The sequence below is a fragment of the Sinohyriopsis cumingii genome, chromosome 14 (assembly GCF_028554795.1).
Source record: "Sinohyriopsis cumingii isolate HCF-2022 chromosome 14, ASM2855479v2, whole genome shotgun sequence".
Taxonomy (NCBI): Eukaryota; Metazoa; Mollusca; class Bivalvia; order Unionida; family Unionidae; genus Sinohyriopsis; species Sinohyriopsis cumingii.
Genome location: NC_142974.1, coordinates 10,090,468 through 10,107,413, shown reverse-complemented (window position 1 = coordinate 10,107,413; position 16,946 = coordinate 10,090,468). Strand labels below are relative to the sequence as shown.

Below are 16,946 nucleotides of genomic sequence, written 5' to 3'. Positions count from 1 at the left end.
TGTTTCTTACAGCCACAACAATTAACTTTCAGTGCATGGATTTACTATAACAGTGCAAATGTGGCAACATTATGATTGGTGACAGGAACACTATGTAAATGCATTTTGTTAACAAAAATATTTTTCAAATCTTGAGCGGATATGTGTAACAAATTATAGGGATAAACTTAAAAGTTTTCTGCTACCTTCTGCTGAAACCGATGGGAGGATTAAAATAATTTTTTTAAATGAACAAACAGAAAATTCATGTGTGTCTCTAAAGTCCATCAATATCTCCCATTATACTTGAAAAAATATAAGGATCGCTGATATATATATTAAAAAAATTTCTTAGTGCTGTCAAGTATTGTCCTGGGGATCCAGAGACAATACTTTCCTATCTGTTTGGTGTATATTTGTAATTCTATAATAATCTCTAATATACCTTGATTTCTGTCATAAGGATCCAAAGGGTCAGTATAGTTAGATGAGAATTAATGGGTCAACACGTGGGTGTGTCTGCTATGTGCAAATGCCTATACCATCAACTTTGGTTCGTCATATTTTGGGTGATATGCACATGGTTGAGATGGTATGGGGTTGGTACATGCAGGCAAGGCTTTGGGTGCCATAACCTGCTGACCTGGGTTTGAATCTCCGTCGAGTACAAATTAAAACTTATCTAATCTGTGTAATATTTTTTATTCGTATTTAAAAATTATGTTAGTGTTATCAAGTCTTTTCCTGTAGCATCCAGGGATAGCATTTTCCTATCTTCACAACCTCCTCGCATATACGTATGCTCACAAAAGAAGTTCTTTTGTGACTCTTATTTTTATTTACACTTCAATATAGATTTTGTTTTGTACTTAATAATTGAAATGAGCACAGACAGCTGACATTTAACATTGAAAGTGTTTTAAATGCAAAGATCAAAATTGCAGCATTCCTTGTCATGAATATAAAACCGGCCAGATGCTGATCCATTTCAGATGGGTGAATTTTGTGAAAGTTTCTGGATTCAATTTTTGACTGCAAGAATTCAGTCACAAGCCTTACATCAAAGAATGCCTTTTTCACTGTATTTGCATTCTGCTTGCTTTCAATAAATTTCAGTAATGTCATCAGTCTCATGGTGTACAAATCTGTCTTCACTGTCTCACATTTGGACACAGAATGAGCCTTTTCATTTATAAATTTCCGAGTCATATCTCTATCAAACTCTTCAATTAGCTTAGTAGACTGAAGGTTGCTCCATCATCATCCTCCTCTCCTCATGTCATTGTTTTCTTTTAACTATAGGGTTGCACAGTGTTTGCTTATTGCAAGAGGAATAAACAGCAATGCTGACAGCAGATGACACAAGGTGCAGCTCAATAAGATTTATTTCCTGGACTTTGTTAGCTTTATATGTTTAAAAATATTAGTTTATATAAAAAATATTGAACATGAGAATCATTTTCTTGTTATTTTCCCCTTGCCTAAGGAATCCATAACCAAGTTTAAAGAGAGCATCATAGCTATGAAAACAAGGTCATTATGCTTCAAAACAGGATGTACCTTTTTTACCTGTTCTGGATGATGAAGATAATGTTTCACGATCCTGTGATGCTTGAGATGATGTAGCCAAAGATGCAGGTGGTAGTGGAAGTGTGCTTAATACTTGCATTGCTGCAATTGAAGAGCTTAAGGAGTCCATTTGGCTCTCATTCCTGTTCTGTGTGATATCTGAAGCACCTTGCATTGAAGACATTGGATTGACAATCATGTGACCAACTTCAGACCTCAGTATCCCATCTCCAGGGTCTAAAATAAACATAGGACACAATGTTTCAAAACGCACACCACGGACATTGAGAGGACAACTTACTTCTGTCTAAATTTTGTGTGCAGAGGGATTTTTCCAAGCAGTTTGAACAGTTGACTCGGTTACCGCCATGGCTAACACTGAGAAGGACAAACATTGATTGGCTAACTAAGGTCATGTGACCTAATAGGAGTCTATAAATACGAGTGCAGACAGTACAGTGGCAGATAGCTGTCAGAGCGGCAAAGTATGAACATCTAAGTAGAAAAGAATTTCGGCAAACCATCACTTATATATATTATATATATTTTTACACAACCGATATTAACTTTGGCGTTTTGAAATCCCAGAACTGAATCAAACTGTTATGAGAAGTTTTAAATAGATTTATTACAGGATTGCCATTGAATTTAAATGCTAAAGAATTACTATATAATTCTTTATAAAACCGCTGCTATCTCCCACCACACTGCTCAAGTACACTAGTACCTAAATTATAGTTTTTATTGAGATCATGCTACCATGTCCGAATGTATCATAGTAAATCCAATATTTAGCTGTTAATATACACAGGAATTTAATAATAGAATTAATTTTACCATAATATGGTGTATTATTTTCTTTTAGCATTTAGACCATTAAGTCTGATTTATATTATCAAAAGCCGATAGTGTTGTGACGAACACTGTGTTTATGTAAAGTCACTATGCCATATTGAGAATCATGTTCTGCATCACCTTTATTATTTACTAAAAAGCATTTTTAGTCTTGAACTCTGGTCTTTTCGATATATAACACACGAGGTGTTACAACTTACTGATTATTTTTGTCTTAAGAAATAAATAAGTTGTTATTTTTCAAAGTGCTAGATTGTAACTAAAGTGGTTAGTGTGAAACACTGCCTTTCAAATGATGTTTTTGTCCTACTGCATGTAGTATGCATGCATGTTAATGGACAATCAAACATATGAGGATATTTTATTTTGAAAGTTAATCCAATCATGTCATAAGTGATTCTGTCTTCCTCTGTTGTAAATGTCAAAGATAATCTCGAAATAATCTAACCTTGATTCAGTTCCATCCACCTAAGCATTACAACAGTGACCCATTGACTGCCCGGTTTATACTGATTCTGCATATGGGCCGATAAGGGGTAAAGAGCAGTCTTGGCGCATGGAGTCAATTTGTTATGGACAATGTATGCTCAGTAGGAAATTATGCCAGAGGCAAATCTTGGGTAATTAAGTCTGATGCTCCAGTCTAAATCAACCCTTTATCATAAAAATGCACAGTTTCGAATTTCTGTGTGAGAAATGGGTAAAATTTAAATTCCATGGGTCAAAACCGGAGTTTACATGTCCTTTGATAACCCAGAAAATTCTTAATACATAAAGCCATGCAGTTGTACACACTTTATTATGGTCAGTCATCCCAAACCGAAATCACAAGCTCTTCATGCAAGCTTGTCACAAGCTTATGCAAACCATTATCTTGCAGCTAGTATTTGGAACCTTGCACAAGTTTGCACTGAAATAAAATGTCAAGCTTGCACAAACCACATGAAAGAAATATTGCAAGCTTGCAGAAGATTGCTGCAAGCTTGCATAATCCTAAACATATACAAGCTGGCACAAGCTTGCAAGGATTAACAACAAGCTGGTGCAAGCTTGCTCATACTTGCGTAGACAAACAAGTTTGCATGAACAAAAAACAAGCTTGCTCAAGCTTATGCAAAGGTTCATTGCATGTAAAAATGTTGCATGAAGAATGACATTACAGACCATTCAAGAAGCCCCAAGTAGCCGAGTGGTCTAAATCGCTCTCCATTAAGGATCACTGCCATCTCACCTCTGTCTGCGTGGGTTCGAGTCTCAGATTCAGCCAATGTGGGTATGTGAGAAAGCTTGCCAGTAGCTTCTCGTGGGTCAGTGGTTCTTTCCTGGGGTTTTCCCGGGTTTTTCCTCCACCATTAATACTGGCCACCACGTATAGCCTATCATGTGCTGAAAAATGGTTTTAAACCCTACAACAACAACAACAATAACAGACCATTCAAGAATACTGTTCAGGATAAATGAGAATGGAGATTATATATAAAATAAATCTGAAATAAATGGAACAAATTTCAACTGTTTCTAAAGTAGATTTATTTACAAAAAATACACATATCTTGAAACAGCCTTCTTTCCAGTAAAAAGTTTTAAAATGGTGTTAAAAAAATATGAACTTCTTATCAAATTCTTTTGCTAATTCTCTGTATTTTAAGGTGAAAAGCACATGTCAGCAAATTTACATCAGATACTGCATCCACCAGACAACTTGGACCATTATGGGTGTATTCAGGTTTTGTATTTGAAATTATCAGAGTACTTTATGGAATGCAGATTGCAAATGTGGTGTCAGCTTAGTTTAAATTACCAGTTTATAAAGATCATATTAAACAAGAAAGTACTCTTGGGTACTTTTACTGTAAGATACAATTACAACTATACCAAAATTGGCTACCTTTTTGCACACATGTTTCTCAAATGAGATCTAACTCATGTTAGTCTTGTGTGTATTTTGACATGTAGAACTTGCATGAGCAATAGAATCTAACAAAATCTGAAAATCACATGAGCAGGATCATATCCACTGTGTTAAGGGAACATTCCAGAAATTCTGCCTGCTACACAGAAAGGCAAGCTCCTCAGTTTGAGGAATCTTGCATGGCCGTTTTCTTAATATGTCAGAAAATCTTCACATTTTTGTCTGCATTGGTTGAGAAACTTTTTACTTCACATCCATATTGAAATCCATTTGGGGAAGGATGCTGTCAGATGGTTACATTCCCATCCCTTCTGTTACAACTGTACACTATTAGGTGAAAAACAAGAATGTTAGCAATCTGAATACACTGAACCACTTCTAAACAAATCGTCTCAGAATAAAATCCTTCATCTTCCCCAGCTTCTTGTAGTCAGGTACCATCCATTGGAATAGATTACAGCAGCATGTACTATGTAACCTGGTCAAAATATTTGACTATTTACCTGTTTGGCAAAGGCATTTAATTTTAATTTAAGTTCAACATCAGAGAAATATTTCACAAGTTATAGAAACTTTTATAGGTGTTATACACAAATTGGCCATCCTTTAAAGAGATCCTATATATTAGTTTTATCCTTCTGTTTTGAAAGGGATATGACATCTGCCAAATGATTGGTACTTTACATCTTTAAACAGAAGAACACAATGAAATTACTCAGTTGATACTTTGAAATAGACTCTACCATTTATTTGGAAAATTAAAAATTAAAAAACCGATCAATGCAGTGACCTGTGAACTTGTCTCAATTAAAGTTTATTGCAAGCAGGTAATTGCCAAATTTAATATGCGAGAAGAAAAAAGTCCTTGAGAAAAATGGAAATGAGGTTAAGATGCTTGCATGTAAATTCATCAACCTATTTTCGATAATTGACAACAATGCATCAAAATCTGCAGATTGACAGGCGCAGCAGTAAATAATAATGACCTGCAACGTTTTCGTATCAATGATTATGTGCAGGAAGATTACATTCACCTTGAAATTTAATGTATTGTAAGCAAACACTGCGCAGCAATAATACTATAATTAGTGTGGACCAACAAGGGACACAACACTTTCTGTCCTAAAAAAAACAGCCTCACTTTCATGTCCACGCTGAATGGCCTTTCAGGGGTGTTCCATTACGCTGTTTCTTGCTTTTATTTTCATTTATTGGTTAAAATTAACATCCAATATAAACTCTTGAGTTTTGAAAATTTCAGAAACATGAATTCCATGGTAGTAGCTTCTGCACTGGTCTAATATCCTAGTTTTGAAGCGCACTCAATAATCAATATAAACCTTCAAGGATTTTAAGTGTAATGGCTGTAAAGTGTTTGAACTTCATTTGATTTCAACTGAGGGATCGTTTACGTTCAAATATTTTAAAGATGGTGACTGCCTAAGAAACTTTTTGTTTTGGTCACTGACTTTATAAGTGTCTGCATCAAATGCTTCTGAATGACATTTGATTGGTTGATTATTTCATGGTGAAGGAAAGGTTAAACAGTCTAAATTCTTTAAAGTATGGTCTGTTCATAATTACTCACTTTTTTGCTGATTTTAGGGTGTCAGGTCACAGAGGACCGATATGGAAACGGCTCTGTCGAGAAAGTCCGGTAACAGGTCAGAAAAGACCATCACGGAAAAAGACCATTATAAAAGATTCAGTAATAATATTAATAATAATTATTAATATTAATATTACAATTTCAAAATTTTTTATCCTTGTTTTTAAATAAGCCTCTAATCACTTTTCTTTTCTCCTTTACTTTTTTTGGAATTGTAACCTGCAGTTCATACTGAGAATATTTTCAAAGCCATATTAGCATTAGGTGGTCATTGTCATTTGCCCTATATTTTTCCAATGCTTATCCTGTTTTCTTTCTCGAATTAATGACAACTTTTCTGTAAACTTGTGTCTATTCACTTCTTGTCACTTACAGTTTTATATCTATTGCTAAATCAATAAGTATCAAAGAATGAAGCACTGGTCAGTAAGGATTAATGCCAAGACTCAAGTGAACTACAGATAGCAAATAGCAGATCTGTTCAGATTATACAGATTGCAGTACCACCATGAGGAAAGAGCCAGCATCTACATTTTAGCTTTCACACTTCCATTACCTGTTTTCTGTCTCAGAAATATTTATTATGTCAGGAAACTTTGCCCAGGTGTCTGAGTAGTAAAAGCGCAATGGTGATTTAGAAGATTACAGTGCAATTATTCCACACATGTACAAACTGGACAAGGATGATTCTTTCGAACACATGTCCAAGAAAATATCAACATTAAGGAGCTCAGGCAATTCCAGAGTTACGGTGAACATTGTTCGTAGTGTGCACTTAAATATGACAACGTGATAAGCTTTTTCTGGCTGTTTCTTCGATTTCTTAACTAAATAAGTTAAGTCATCAAGCTTCTTTGTGATTAGATAAGGTCCTTTCCATTTTGGAACGAACTTATGATAAATTCCTACTTTATGTTCCAAGCGTTCCAAACTCTGAGGAAAGGAAATCGCTGGTGCAAGAATGTCGTCCATGTATATCAAGCATTCCTTCCACTGCAATCCCCTTAATATATCTTCCATTAATCTTTCAAATGATGAAGGACTTTCTGCAAGTCCAAATGGCATTACAGTAAATTGATATAGGCCAAGGCCGGTTGCAAAAGCTGTTTTCTCTTTATCGTTTGGGTCTAAGCCGATCTGCCAGAATCCTGAGTTGAGATCCATACAATGAAACCATTTTGATCCACTTAACGCGTCTAGGCATTCATCAACTTTTGGTAATGGATAACCATCTTTGACAGTTACATCATTCAGTTTTCTATAGTCTATGCAGAAGCGTGTTGATCCATCTTTCTTGGTAACCAAAACTACAGGGGAAGCCCAGGGCTCTTTGATGGCTCAATAATTTTCTGTTCCAGCATTTTCTGTAGCTCTTGCTCTTCCACTTCTCGTTTCCCAACTGGTTGTCTCCTTGGTGGCTGGCGTATAGGGGCGGCATCAAGGGTATTGATGCGGTGTAACACTCTGTCAATGCACCCTAGATCATCTTTTGATTTGGAGAAAACATCCTGATACTTAATGAGTAGTTCCAAGAAGGCTTGTTTTTCATCATTACTCAAGTGTTTGAAACTTCTTTGCAACAATTATTCTAGATGCCCAGGCACCTTTCCTGGAGCATCATCTGCACTGTGCGTAAGAACTGTAGCACATCTCTGTTCTATCGTTTCTTCTGTGTATACTGATTCACAAGAGCCCAGCTTCATATCTGGATATACACTAACATCTGAGTCATTTTCGTTGATGACCTGCAACACTTTGTATTCCTTTCTTGTGTCAATAATGCCCTGAACAATATATAAATGTTCTTTTCCAAAGAGCTCTCTGTTTGATTCAACAAGTCCAATGTCCGAAAGGTGTTCAATTCCTGGTATCATGACTGGTAGCCACATGTAAGAGTTAGCAGGTATAGTAATGGTACATTTTGCAACAACTCAACATGACTTTGAAACTTCTCCCCCAATCCAACATTGTATATCAGCATAATTTGTCTGAATGTTCAAGTTCTTATAGTCAATTTTACTCCCAAACTTAAGCATAAAATCTTCTCCAAGGATACCTTCGGGCATAATATCACATACAATCACAGTCTGTGCGTATGGAATAGCACCAAACACAATATTCAGTAGAACTTGTCCGTAAACTTGTAGATGTTGACCATTTACTCCCTGCACTTCTTGTGGTGCAGCCACAAGAGCAGGTCGGTTTTCATAAGGTATCTTTTGAAACATAGAGTGCGACATAAGAGTAGAAGTGGAGCCACTGTCAACAAGAAACTTTGCCTCGACACCTAGAATACTTCCAGCTGTATAAAGTCCGTTGTCCCATTTTCCTATAACTTCTCCAACCTGACCAAAACGTTTGTTATCTACAGTTTTATCTTTCGTCTCTTTGGTCAAATCATTTTCTTTAGGCCATTGTCCTTCCATCAACCCCTTGCCTAATGAGCTGATGGTTTGCTGTTTCCCTGCTGTTTATATTGGGTCTGCTGAGTGATTGCTCTTTTGTATGTAGAATTTATAGCTTCCATCTGACTTTGACACTTTTGGTAAATACGGCACTTACGGAACAAGTGATCCAGAGAATTGCAGATAAAGCAAGATCTGCTTTTAAATGGTTGAGTTTGAGGCTTCGTCTCCCATCTATATTTATTGTTCTTTTAAATTTTATCTAGCTTTTCCATAACTTGTTTCAGGGTATTTTCTAAAGAAGGGTCAGCTCATCCATTCTTGTACGAACTTGTTTCTTCTGACTGGTCATTTAGCCCAACTACACCTCTGACACTTGACTTCCTTGCGTTACTATCTCCAATTACTGCTTCATATCTTTCAATCACATCAACTGTTTCTGCAACAATTTTGCATTCCCTATCCATGCATCTACATTTCATCTCTAATGAAATTGCTTTGTTTAATTGGTTCAGTGCAATGGCTTCTTGTGCAACTGCACCCAAGTTGGAATATGCCTTTTGTGCCATCTGACGAAGACTGTCCCCAAGTACAGCTATGGACTCACCAGGTTGACATTTTCTTGCTTCGAATCTTGAAAGCCATCGGTTTTGCTGATGGGTGCTTACGAATCTTTGCCCAAGTTTCCCAACCAGAGCTAAATATGACTGTTTCTCCTCAACAGAGAGACTGATGTAGAAAGTTCGTGCAGCACCCCTAAGGCTTGCACTAAGGGCCAGAATTTTGTCACGGTCACTCCATCATCCGAGCTCTGCGCAGTTCTCAAAGTGGGAAATATACTCATCTCAGTCGTCGCTCCCGCTATAAGGTGTCGGCTGCACTGATGGATGTGAATGAGAATAAAATCTCTCAACATCATTAATGTCTTGTTTTATAATGTTTATGGCATGCTTGTACCCTTCTCTTTCTATAGATATATCTTCACGAGAATCTTCCCTTCCATCGCCAGGACCCTCATCATATATAACATTGCCCTGACCAACCTCAGATTAACCCATGTCAGCCCTAAATACAACTTCAGGGTCAAGAAAATCAGTCATTTTTCAAATTTTACACGTATCTACAGCTATTTACAAGTGTCACTGTCCACCACACTTGCGGTCCAAATTTATGCTGGTCTCTTTAGGTTCGAATCCTGGATGGCAAATATATTTTTACCATCCCACCGCTCGCCACCAAAAAGTTGTAACACCCCGTGTGTTATACATAAAAAAGACCAGAGTTCAAGACTAAAAATGCTTTTAAGTAAATAATAAAGGTGATATAGAACAGGTTTCTCAATATGGCATAGTGACTTTACATAAACACAGTGTTCGTCACAACACTATCGGCTTTTGATAATATAAATCAGACTTAATTGTCTAAATGCTAAAAGAAAATAATACACCACATTATGGTAAAATTAATTCTATTATTAAATTCCTGTGTATATTAACAGCTAAATATTGGATTTACTATGATACATTCTGACATGGTAGCATGATCTCAACAAAAACTATAATTTAGGTACTAGTGTACTTGAGCAGTGTGGTGGGAGATAGCAGCGGCTTTATAAAGAATTATATAGTAATTCTTTAGCATTTAAATTCAATGGCAATCCTGTAATAAATCTATTTAAAACTTCTCATAACAGTTTGATTCAGTTCTGGGATTTCAAAACGCCAAAGTTAATATCGGTTGTGTAAAAATATATATAATATATATAAGTGATGGTTTGCTGAAATTCTTTTCTACTTAGATGTTCATACTTTGCCGCTCTGACAGCTATCTGCCACTGTACTGTCTGCACTCGTATTTATAGACTCCTATTTAGGTCACATGACCTTAGTTAGTGAATCAATGTTTGTCTTCTCAGTGTTAGCCATGGCGGTAACCGAGTCAACTGTTCAAACTGCATGGAAAAATCCCTCTGCACACAAAATTTAGACAGAAGTAAGTTGTCCTCTCAATGTCCGTGGTGTGCGTTTTTACTTTCAATCTTATTTATATATTCATACCTATGATTAAGTAGAACAGAACGAAACGGACAAGTGAATTTCGATGCGAATCGAGCGAGAGTACAACGTACTGCTGATGCAATGAGTCGTAATACGGTTAGAAATAGTCCCTATCAAATGCATACTGTTTCGCACATTAAAGTAAAATAACAAATTCTACATAACCAAGAACTTACAATAATGAACAGTAACATTAGTTCTAACTCACTGTTCAACAAAAGACTGACAAATGTGATTCTTTGGCTGGGCACATTGATTCCATCACTGTCCTGCATGTCCGCTGTTTTGGCAATGAAACTCCTCCGGATGGTTAAGTCTCTAATTTATGGACTAGCTCATATTTCTGGCTTTGACATTCCAAAAATCACGGAAGGTAAGCTAATTCATTTCCTAAACCATTTATGTGAAATTGCAGCATGACACTCACATGGTCCAACATGAAAATGAATATGGCACAATGACTACTATGATGCGAACTTCTTTCCGCTTAATGTTGATATCACAGGGCTTGTGGAACTGTTGATGTCTTTAAAGGTCACCGGCCATCCTCCAACATTTTCCTATTTATATCAGATTTTCATTACATGATTAAAAATAGTTATACTCACACAAAAATAAATAAAAAATTATCATGGGTAAAGAAGAAATAATAATTTAATTACTCGAAATATAAGTATACAATGCTGTTACTTCCCCTTAGTTACGATTTCCCACCTATAGAGGACGCAACCGGAAATGACGTACATTTATCCCTACAAGACGAAGTACATGCTTCTTGTTGTTGAAAAATAAAACACTATAAACTACGGATAGGGAATATTTTAGATGAAACTAATGAAAACTAATTTACTGTTCAGCCTTATATTGGTATGCGTGCAAGACGCACTAGATTGTGTCGCTTTCAAAACTGTTCCATGTTTCAATTTATTTCGAAAATTCCTGTTAATACAGGTAAAAAGAATCAATCCTGGCTTCCCTGTGTCGGCAGACTTTATAAAAAAAAAGATGAAAGAAATCGGCACACTTAAAGAATCCAAAGGAACTAAAAGATACCAAAGTGAATTTTCCGGGGTTGGTTTGCATTGTAATAAAATAACCTATGTATTTGATATCCTGTCGGTAAGTTCAAACAATGAGTTTATTGCTCCATGCCAGCTGTGTTTATCACCCGGGCTTCTATTTTTTTGCCATATGTAATCATAATTCATGTTTTGCAGGGCAAATATTATACACAATAATAACTTGCTTTAATAATACTTTATCATTTGCACTCACATTGAATGTATTTTAAAATAATGATTCTTTTTTGGTGGTTTGTTTGCGAGATACGGGCTTATAATTAACCTGGATAGAATACAATCTGGGTCAGTTTGCAATAAGTAACTTGTCATGCGTAAATGGCAGGTGCCTTCAAGCAATCGGGTGATACTTTCGTCTCATTTGCGATTTTGTTTTTTGACATAAGCGATACACACTACACTAAGGATGCATATGCAAGCCAGCACCCACTACAAATACAGAGTTCGTGGACATATATTTTTAAAAAATAATTTTCGCATAATCAAAACAGAAGGAATATATGATAACAATGCAATATTAATTTCTTTCATTTTATTTTCAAACAAGAGTATGTTTATCAATTTATTTTGTACCTTGAGTGTGTATGTGTGTGTGTGGGAGGGGTACAAATTAAACACAAAATTGTTTCCTTTCTAATTTGTACGGAATATTGGAGGAAATATGATTGACAACATTGACAAGTAATGACAAGCTTTCAATTTACTCGCGCAAACACTAAGACACCTTGAAAAATAAAAACAATAAAATTAACTGGTAAGAGCTTCATATTGCAGCAACTAAATACTGACAAAATGCTCAACATTATTCTACCCCCCCCCCATGTATAATCTAGTATGTATTGTATGCAGCTGTGTTACAACATGAAGCCTAAACTTAAGTATATTTGTTATAATATCTCTTGTACAATACCCTTTGCAAAATCTATATGCATTATGTAGAATATTATCTGTTACGTATTTTTGTTTAATAAATGATTATTGATAATTTGACAGGAAGACTTAAACTGAGAACGTCATTGTGCAGATGCATATATTTGTTAGCATAAAAAAATGTATATAAATATTTTAATTAGAACAAGCAAGATATGTCAGTTTGTGTTTTCTCTCATAAATATGTACGTTACGAAGTATGATTATTTTTTTTCAAAGCATATCAAAATAGTTTGTTTAAATTTAGTTTTTTTCCCCCTAAAACCTATCTTACATTGAATCTACTCTTTTGTTGAAGAAAATGAACGTACAAACTATTGTTAAGTTTGGCCAAATTGTATTTCGAGATGGGCCGAATTGTCTTCGGGCCAAATTCACTATAATCCGGCATAAATGATGCAACTTTCCCATCCCTCCCCTATTCGATCCCACAGATTAAATACACTTTTTTCTGGTAAACATGGTTTTTCGGAAAAAGAAAGAATGCCTTTACCCCATCATCACTATTTTGGTTACATCCATATGCAACACAGTGTACCATATTTGCAGTACAAAAGCACGATCGTGCGCTATATCACATAGACATTTACGTGGGGAAATTAAGCACTTGAACGGCTAGGTTGAATAGAAGGGATAAATGTACGTCATATCCGGTTTTGGCACGCGGAAACTATCGATTGTTTACGGAGATTGCCGAATCATTTTTTCATTTTATAAAGCGGAGTTTTAAGTCTAATTAAACATTTTTATTGTGTGCTAACATAACCAATGCGTTTTGTTTATAACTATAATAATATCACACGTTTGTACAATATAGGTGGCAGGTGACCTTTAAGTGAATTTCTTGACGAATTCATTAATACTCATGACAACAGCATGTCATTCTGAGTACAATAGCAAGGTTTTATACTGATATTTAGTATAAAACACAGAGTTCATATTTATAAGAGATGCAGATGGCGGTCTAAACATTGGTGGGTGGGTGGCATGTGTTCAGGAACGGAAGAAGGACTGTAGTTTTTAATAACATTTTGGTGTGCTGAGTTAGGTATTACAGTATTTTTGCGTATTATTCCCATATTAAAGCAATCAGTGGGAACCAGTTTACTGGAGACCAGAAATGTAACACAGGTGCAATCAAATGTGTAGCAATCAGGTTACAAATGGTGAAATGTGTATGCAACAAGCTGTTAAATAATTATCTTACTGTTGTAATTTGGGACAGCTGATGCCAAATGTGGGCTGTTTTATAAGTTGTTATAAGTAATAAATGGGAGTTGATCATGCTTGTTTGTCACTGCCACATTCTAATGCTTATAGAGAGAAGACATTATCCATTCTTCTCAAAATTAACATTATCTAAACTAGCAAACCACTGTGGGCCTGTTAAGTATGAGACTTGATAATCACAATTAATGCCAACGTGGTCACCATCGGTTATTTTGTGAATGAAACTAAAAATGCTTGTGAGTTAAGCCTCTTCCTTCTCCACCGAATTATGATACATTGGCTCATGTTAATTAATCACAATGGTTCAAGAAGTATATTTTTTTAACCTGTCTCAGTCTCAGAAACGACCTCCTAGTGATAATCATTCTGACCCTCAGACTCCAAAGAAACAAAAGTTAATAGCTATTGTGAGGACAAGGATAATAAATCGCCTAAAGCTGTAAGAAATCTTAGGCATAAGTTACAAAATACTAAACAAGTGTTTCCCTTTATTTGACATGTCAAGAAATCTTGATTGTCAGATTGCTCCAAGAATAAAAAAACAATCACAGCTACAAGATAATGACTCAAAACAAGCGACTCTTGAGATTTTGATGTCATGGGTCAGATGACTCTTCAGTTTTGAAATCTACTGAGAACACTTGAATTTTGTCCTACTACTTAAACAATTTTAAGACAGAGAAGGATTTAAAGATGTACAGATGGATAGCAACAAAGCATTATGCCACCACTATGTCATATGCTGGTTGGGTGGGGTGGGGGGGATAAATAGGCTCATTGCAAAGACAAGTTATAAAAGAACTAACAATACACAATCAAATAATCATTTTACCTTAAATCAGTAGATTTTAAGCAAGAATATTTTCATTAAAAGAATATTCACCTTGTATGGGGAATTTACTTTCAGCTCTAGCAACTCCATCTAGGACCTGCAAAACATTAGATTAGAATTGTTTATCAAGAGGTCATTACTTTGATGTAACAGAAATTATTTAGCTTGCCTTCTCAATTTATTTTAAGTAGCAGTCTCAAATTAAAGGTACAACACCATGTCTAAGCTACAGTGTAACAAAAACAAGAGGTCCAAGTGGGCCTGATATTGCTCACCTCAGCAGATGACATATCTGCTGGTGAAAGTGAATTCACCCACACATATTAAAACTGTAGAAATGAAACAAAAGCTTGGACCATAGAGTTGCTACCTTGTCTATCAATCTTGGTGCCATTAACCTTATTTACTAAACCATATACAGAATCACTTTCCTGACAAGTCAACTGTACAAACCAGAATTGTCCCCTGGGTGCTTGGCCCCAAATAATAACTTAGAAATTACTCACATTCTCACCCTTCAAGTTGGTATGCCTACAGGGCATTACAAGATTTATATATTATATGAAGCCAACATGAATTAATGGATCTGTCTTTGCCTTCCGGGGGAACCCACCCCTCAAGTCATACCTTGGGTACCACTGAGACCATACCCTAAGAAGCTGCAGTATTTATATACTAACCGCATGAGACTCCTGACCAGAAGATTATGTATATTAAATTTTAAATAATGTTTGAGTAATAGCACTGGATATATGACCTGCCAAAAACTAGTGTTCAATATATGTAATAACATGTAAACCAAAAATATTTCAGGTACAATTCTATTACTATACTAGGTGGTCAAGGTTATTTGAACGGCTGCCTTGCACATTAACTGAAAAAGAATATTGGCACAGCTACTGTGTACACAATTTACTTACAGCTATTCATATGGCTCTTGCATACTTGATCTGCGAAATCTTTTATGCACCTGATTACCTTTACTTGCATATTTACACACATTATATGTGTGACCCACTATCCTAAAGCTATAAACATCTCCCTTTACAATCTACAATCATGAATTTAAAAAATATAATATAATATAACACATAATATAGATATACTTTATGTTAGTTTGTATTATTTGGAATATCTGGACTTGTCCCTGATACACTGACCGACCTAGCATGTTGACAGTTTTTCCTGTTGTTGGCACACAGTGGCTGTCCAAATAGTCTTTCCAAAAGTCAGTACATGGCAGCTTTGCAAATAAACATTTCTATTGTAATGAGTGTCAAACCCTGTTAATCCAAATTTATCAAAATGACCTCAGGATATTCAAGAATTTCAGATGTCTAGTTTTACCAATATTTCTCTGCAAGGAAATGTTCTGACCTGAACATGGTTTTTAAAAGAATTAGCAAACTATCAACCCTACCCATAGTTCAAGTCATAAATCAACATCATATACTGTTTAACTAGCTCTATACAAGGTAAGCATTGGGCATGCAACTCCAACTTTTACAATGCATGTGCAATCAGTATATGAATGATCGATTATTAAATGATGATAGTTAAAGAAACAGTATTACCATTTTAAGTTTCTTCAGCTGTTGTTTATGTTCCTTATTGTGCCAACTATTTTCGTCAACTTCGAAAGACAGCACATCGTTGACATCCAGTTCTTTTGGAACAGAAGCATCGCCAAGTACTATTGGTATCAGTTTATCACGACTATCGTGATTTTCACGAATCATTGTCTTCATCACAGCCCTACCGGAATATTTTACCCAATGATTTTTGCTAAAGTCTTCTGTAAGTATGACCAATGTCCACATCGAGCTTTCGGCCGCGTCAAATATTTGATCGAAAACATCTGAACCTGGTTTAGAGTGTTCATCATAGTAATAGCATTGTGCGTATCCCCAGGACTTCAGTTCTCCTACTAAAAATTCTACAAATTTCAGTGACAACTTAGTGTCATCCGTAACTAAATGTCTTCTTGATGCATAATTGTATATAAAGTTACAATGGTACTTCTTTCCATCGGGCAAACGTACAGACACTGGTAAAGCTAGGTTACTGATAGCCATCTGACAGTTACATTATACTTCTGGTTATAACGTGATTTATCTATTATAAAACATTTACTACTCTTCAGCATCAAACTCATTACAAATCATTGTTTTGATAACGAATTTTTTACTTGTTCCTATATACCACGCGTCAATTGGTCGTACTTTATTGGAAAGGGTGATCATTCCAGAAAGGAGGTGGTATGATAACGAATGATCGTTATGGAACTAATCTCCAGAACGGAGAGGTCCGTCGAATCAAGTACGACCGAGTGACGTCATTACATGAATTGTTCGATAAATAGGAAAAAAGTAAATAATTCTATCAAAATCACATAAATCATATTTTATTTTGCTTTATATTAATATTCAAACAAAAACAAGTAATAATTTGTGTGTGGAAACCGATATATACAGAGAGAACATGTAAAT

The 16,946-nt window shown here is 35.6% G+C and overlaps 1 protein-coding gene across 1 annotated transcript; it reads right to left on the bottom strand.

Annotated features, from left to right (window-relative positions):
• Positions 1-671: 671 nt before the first annotated feature.
• LOC149783205 (uncharacterized) lies at positions 672-16,669 on the bottom strand. Its single transcript, XM_089933084.1, has 3 exons — positions 16,032-16,669; positions 14,509-14,554; positions 672-1,785 (listed from the first exon to the last, which is right to left on the bottom strand). The coding sequence occupies exons 1-3, from the start codon at positions 16,530-16,532 to the stop codon at positions 1,517-1,519; spliced, it is 816 nt and encodes a 271-aa protein (XP_089789210.1). The 5' UTR covers positions 16,533-16,669; the 3' UTR covers positions 672-1,516.
• Positions 16,670-16,946: the final 277 nt, after the last annotated feature.

Coding starts and splice junctions, on each gene's coding strand:
- LOC149783205 (XM_089933084.1), bottom strand. CDS start 16,532: ATGGCTATCAGTAACCTAGCTTTACCAGTGTCTGTACGTTTGCCCGAT. Junction 14,555..16,031: donor AGCTGAAGAAACTTAAAATG/GTAATACTGTTT, acceptor AATGTTTTGCAG/GTCCTAGATGGAGTTGCTAG. Junction 1,786..14,508: donor AAGTAAATTCCCCATACAAG/GTGAATATTCTT, acceptor TGTTTATTTTAG/ACCCTGGAGATGGGATACTG.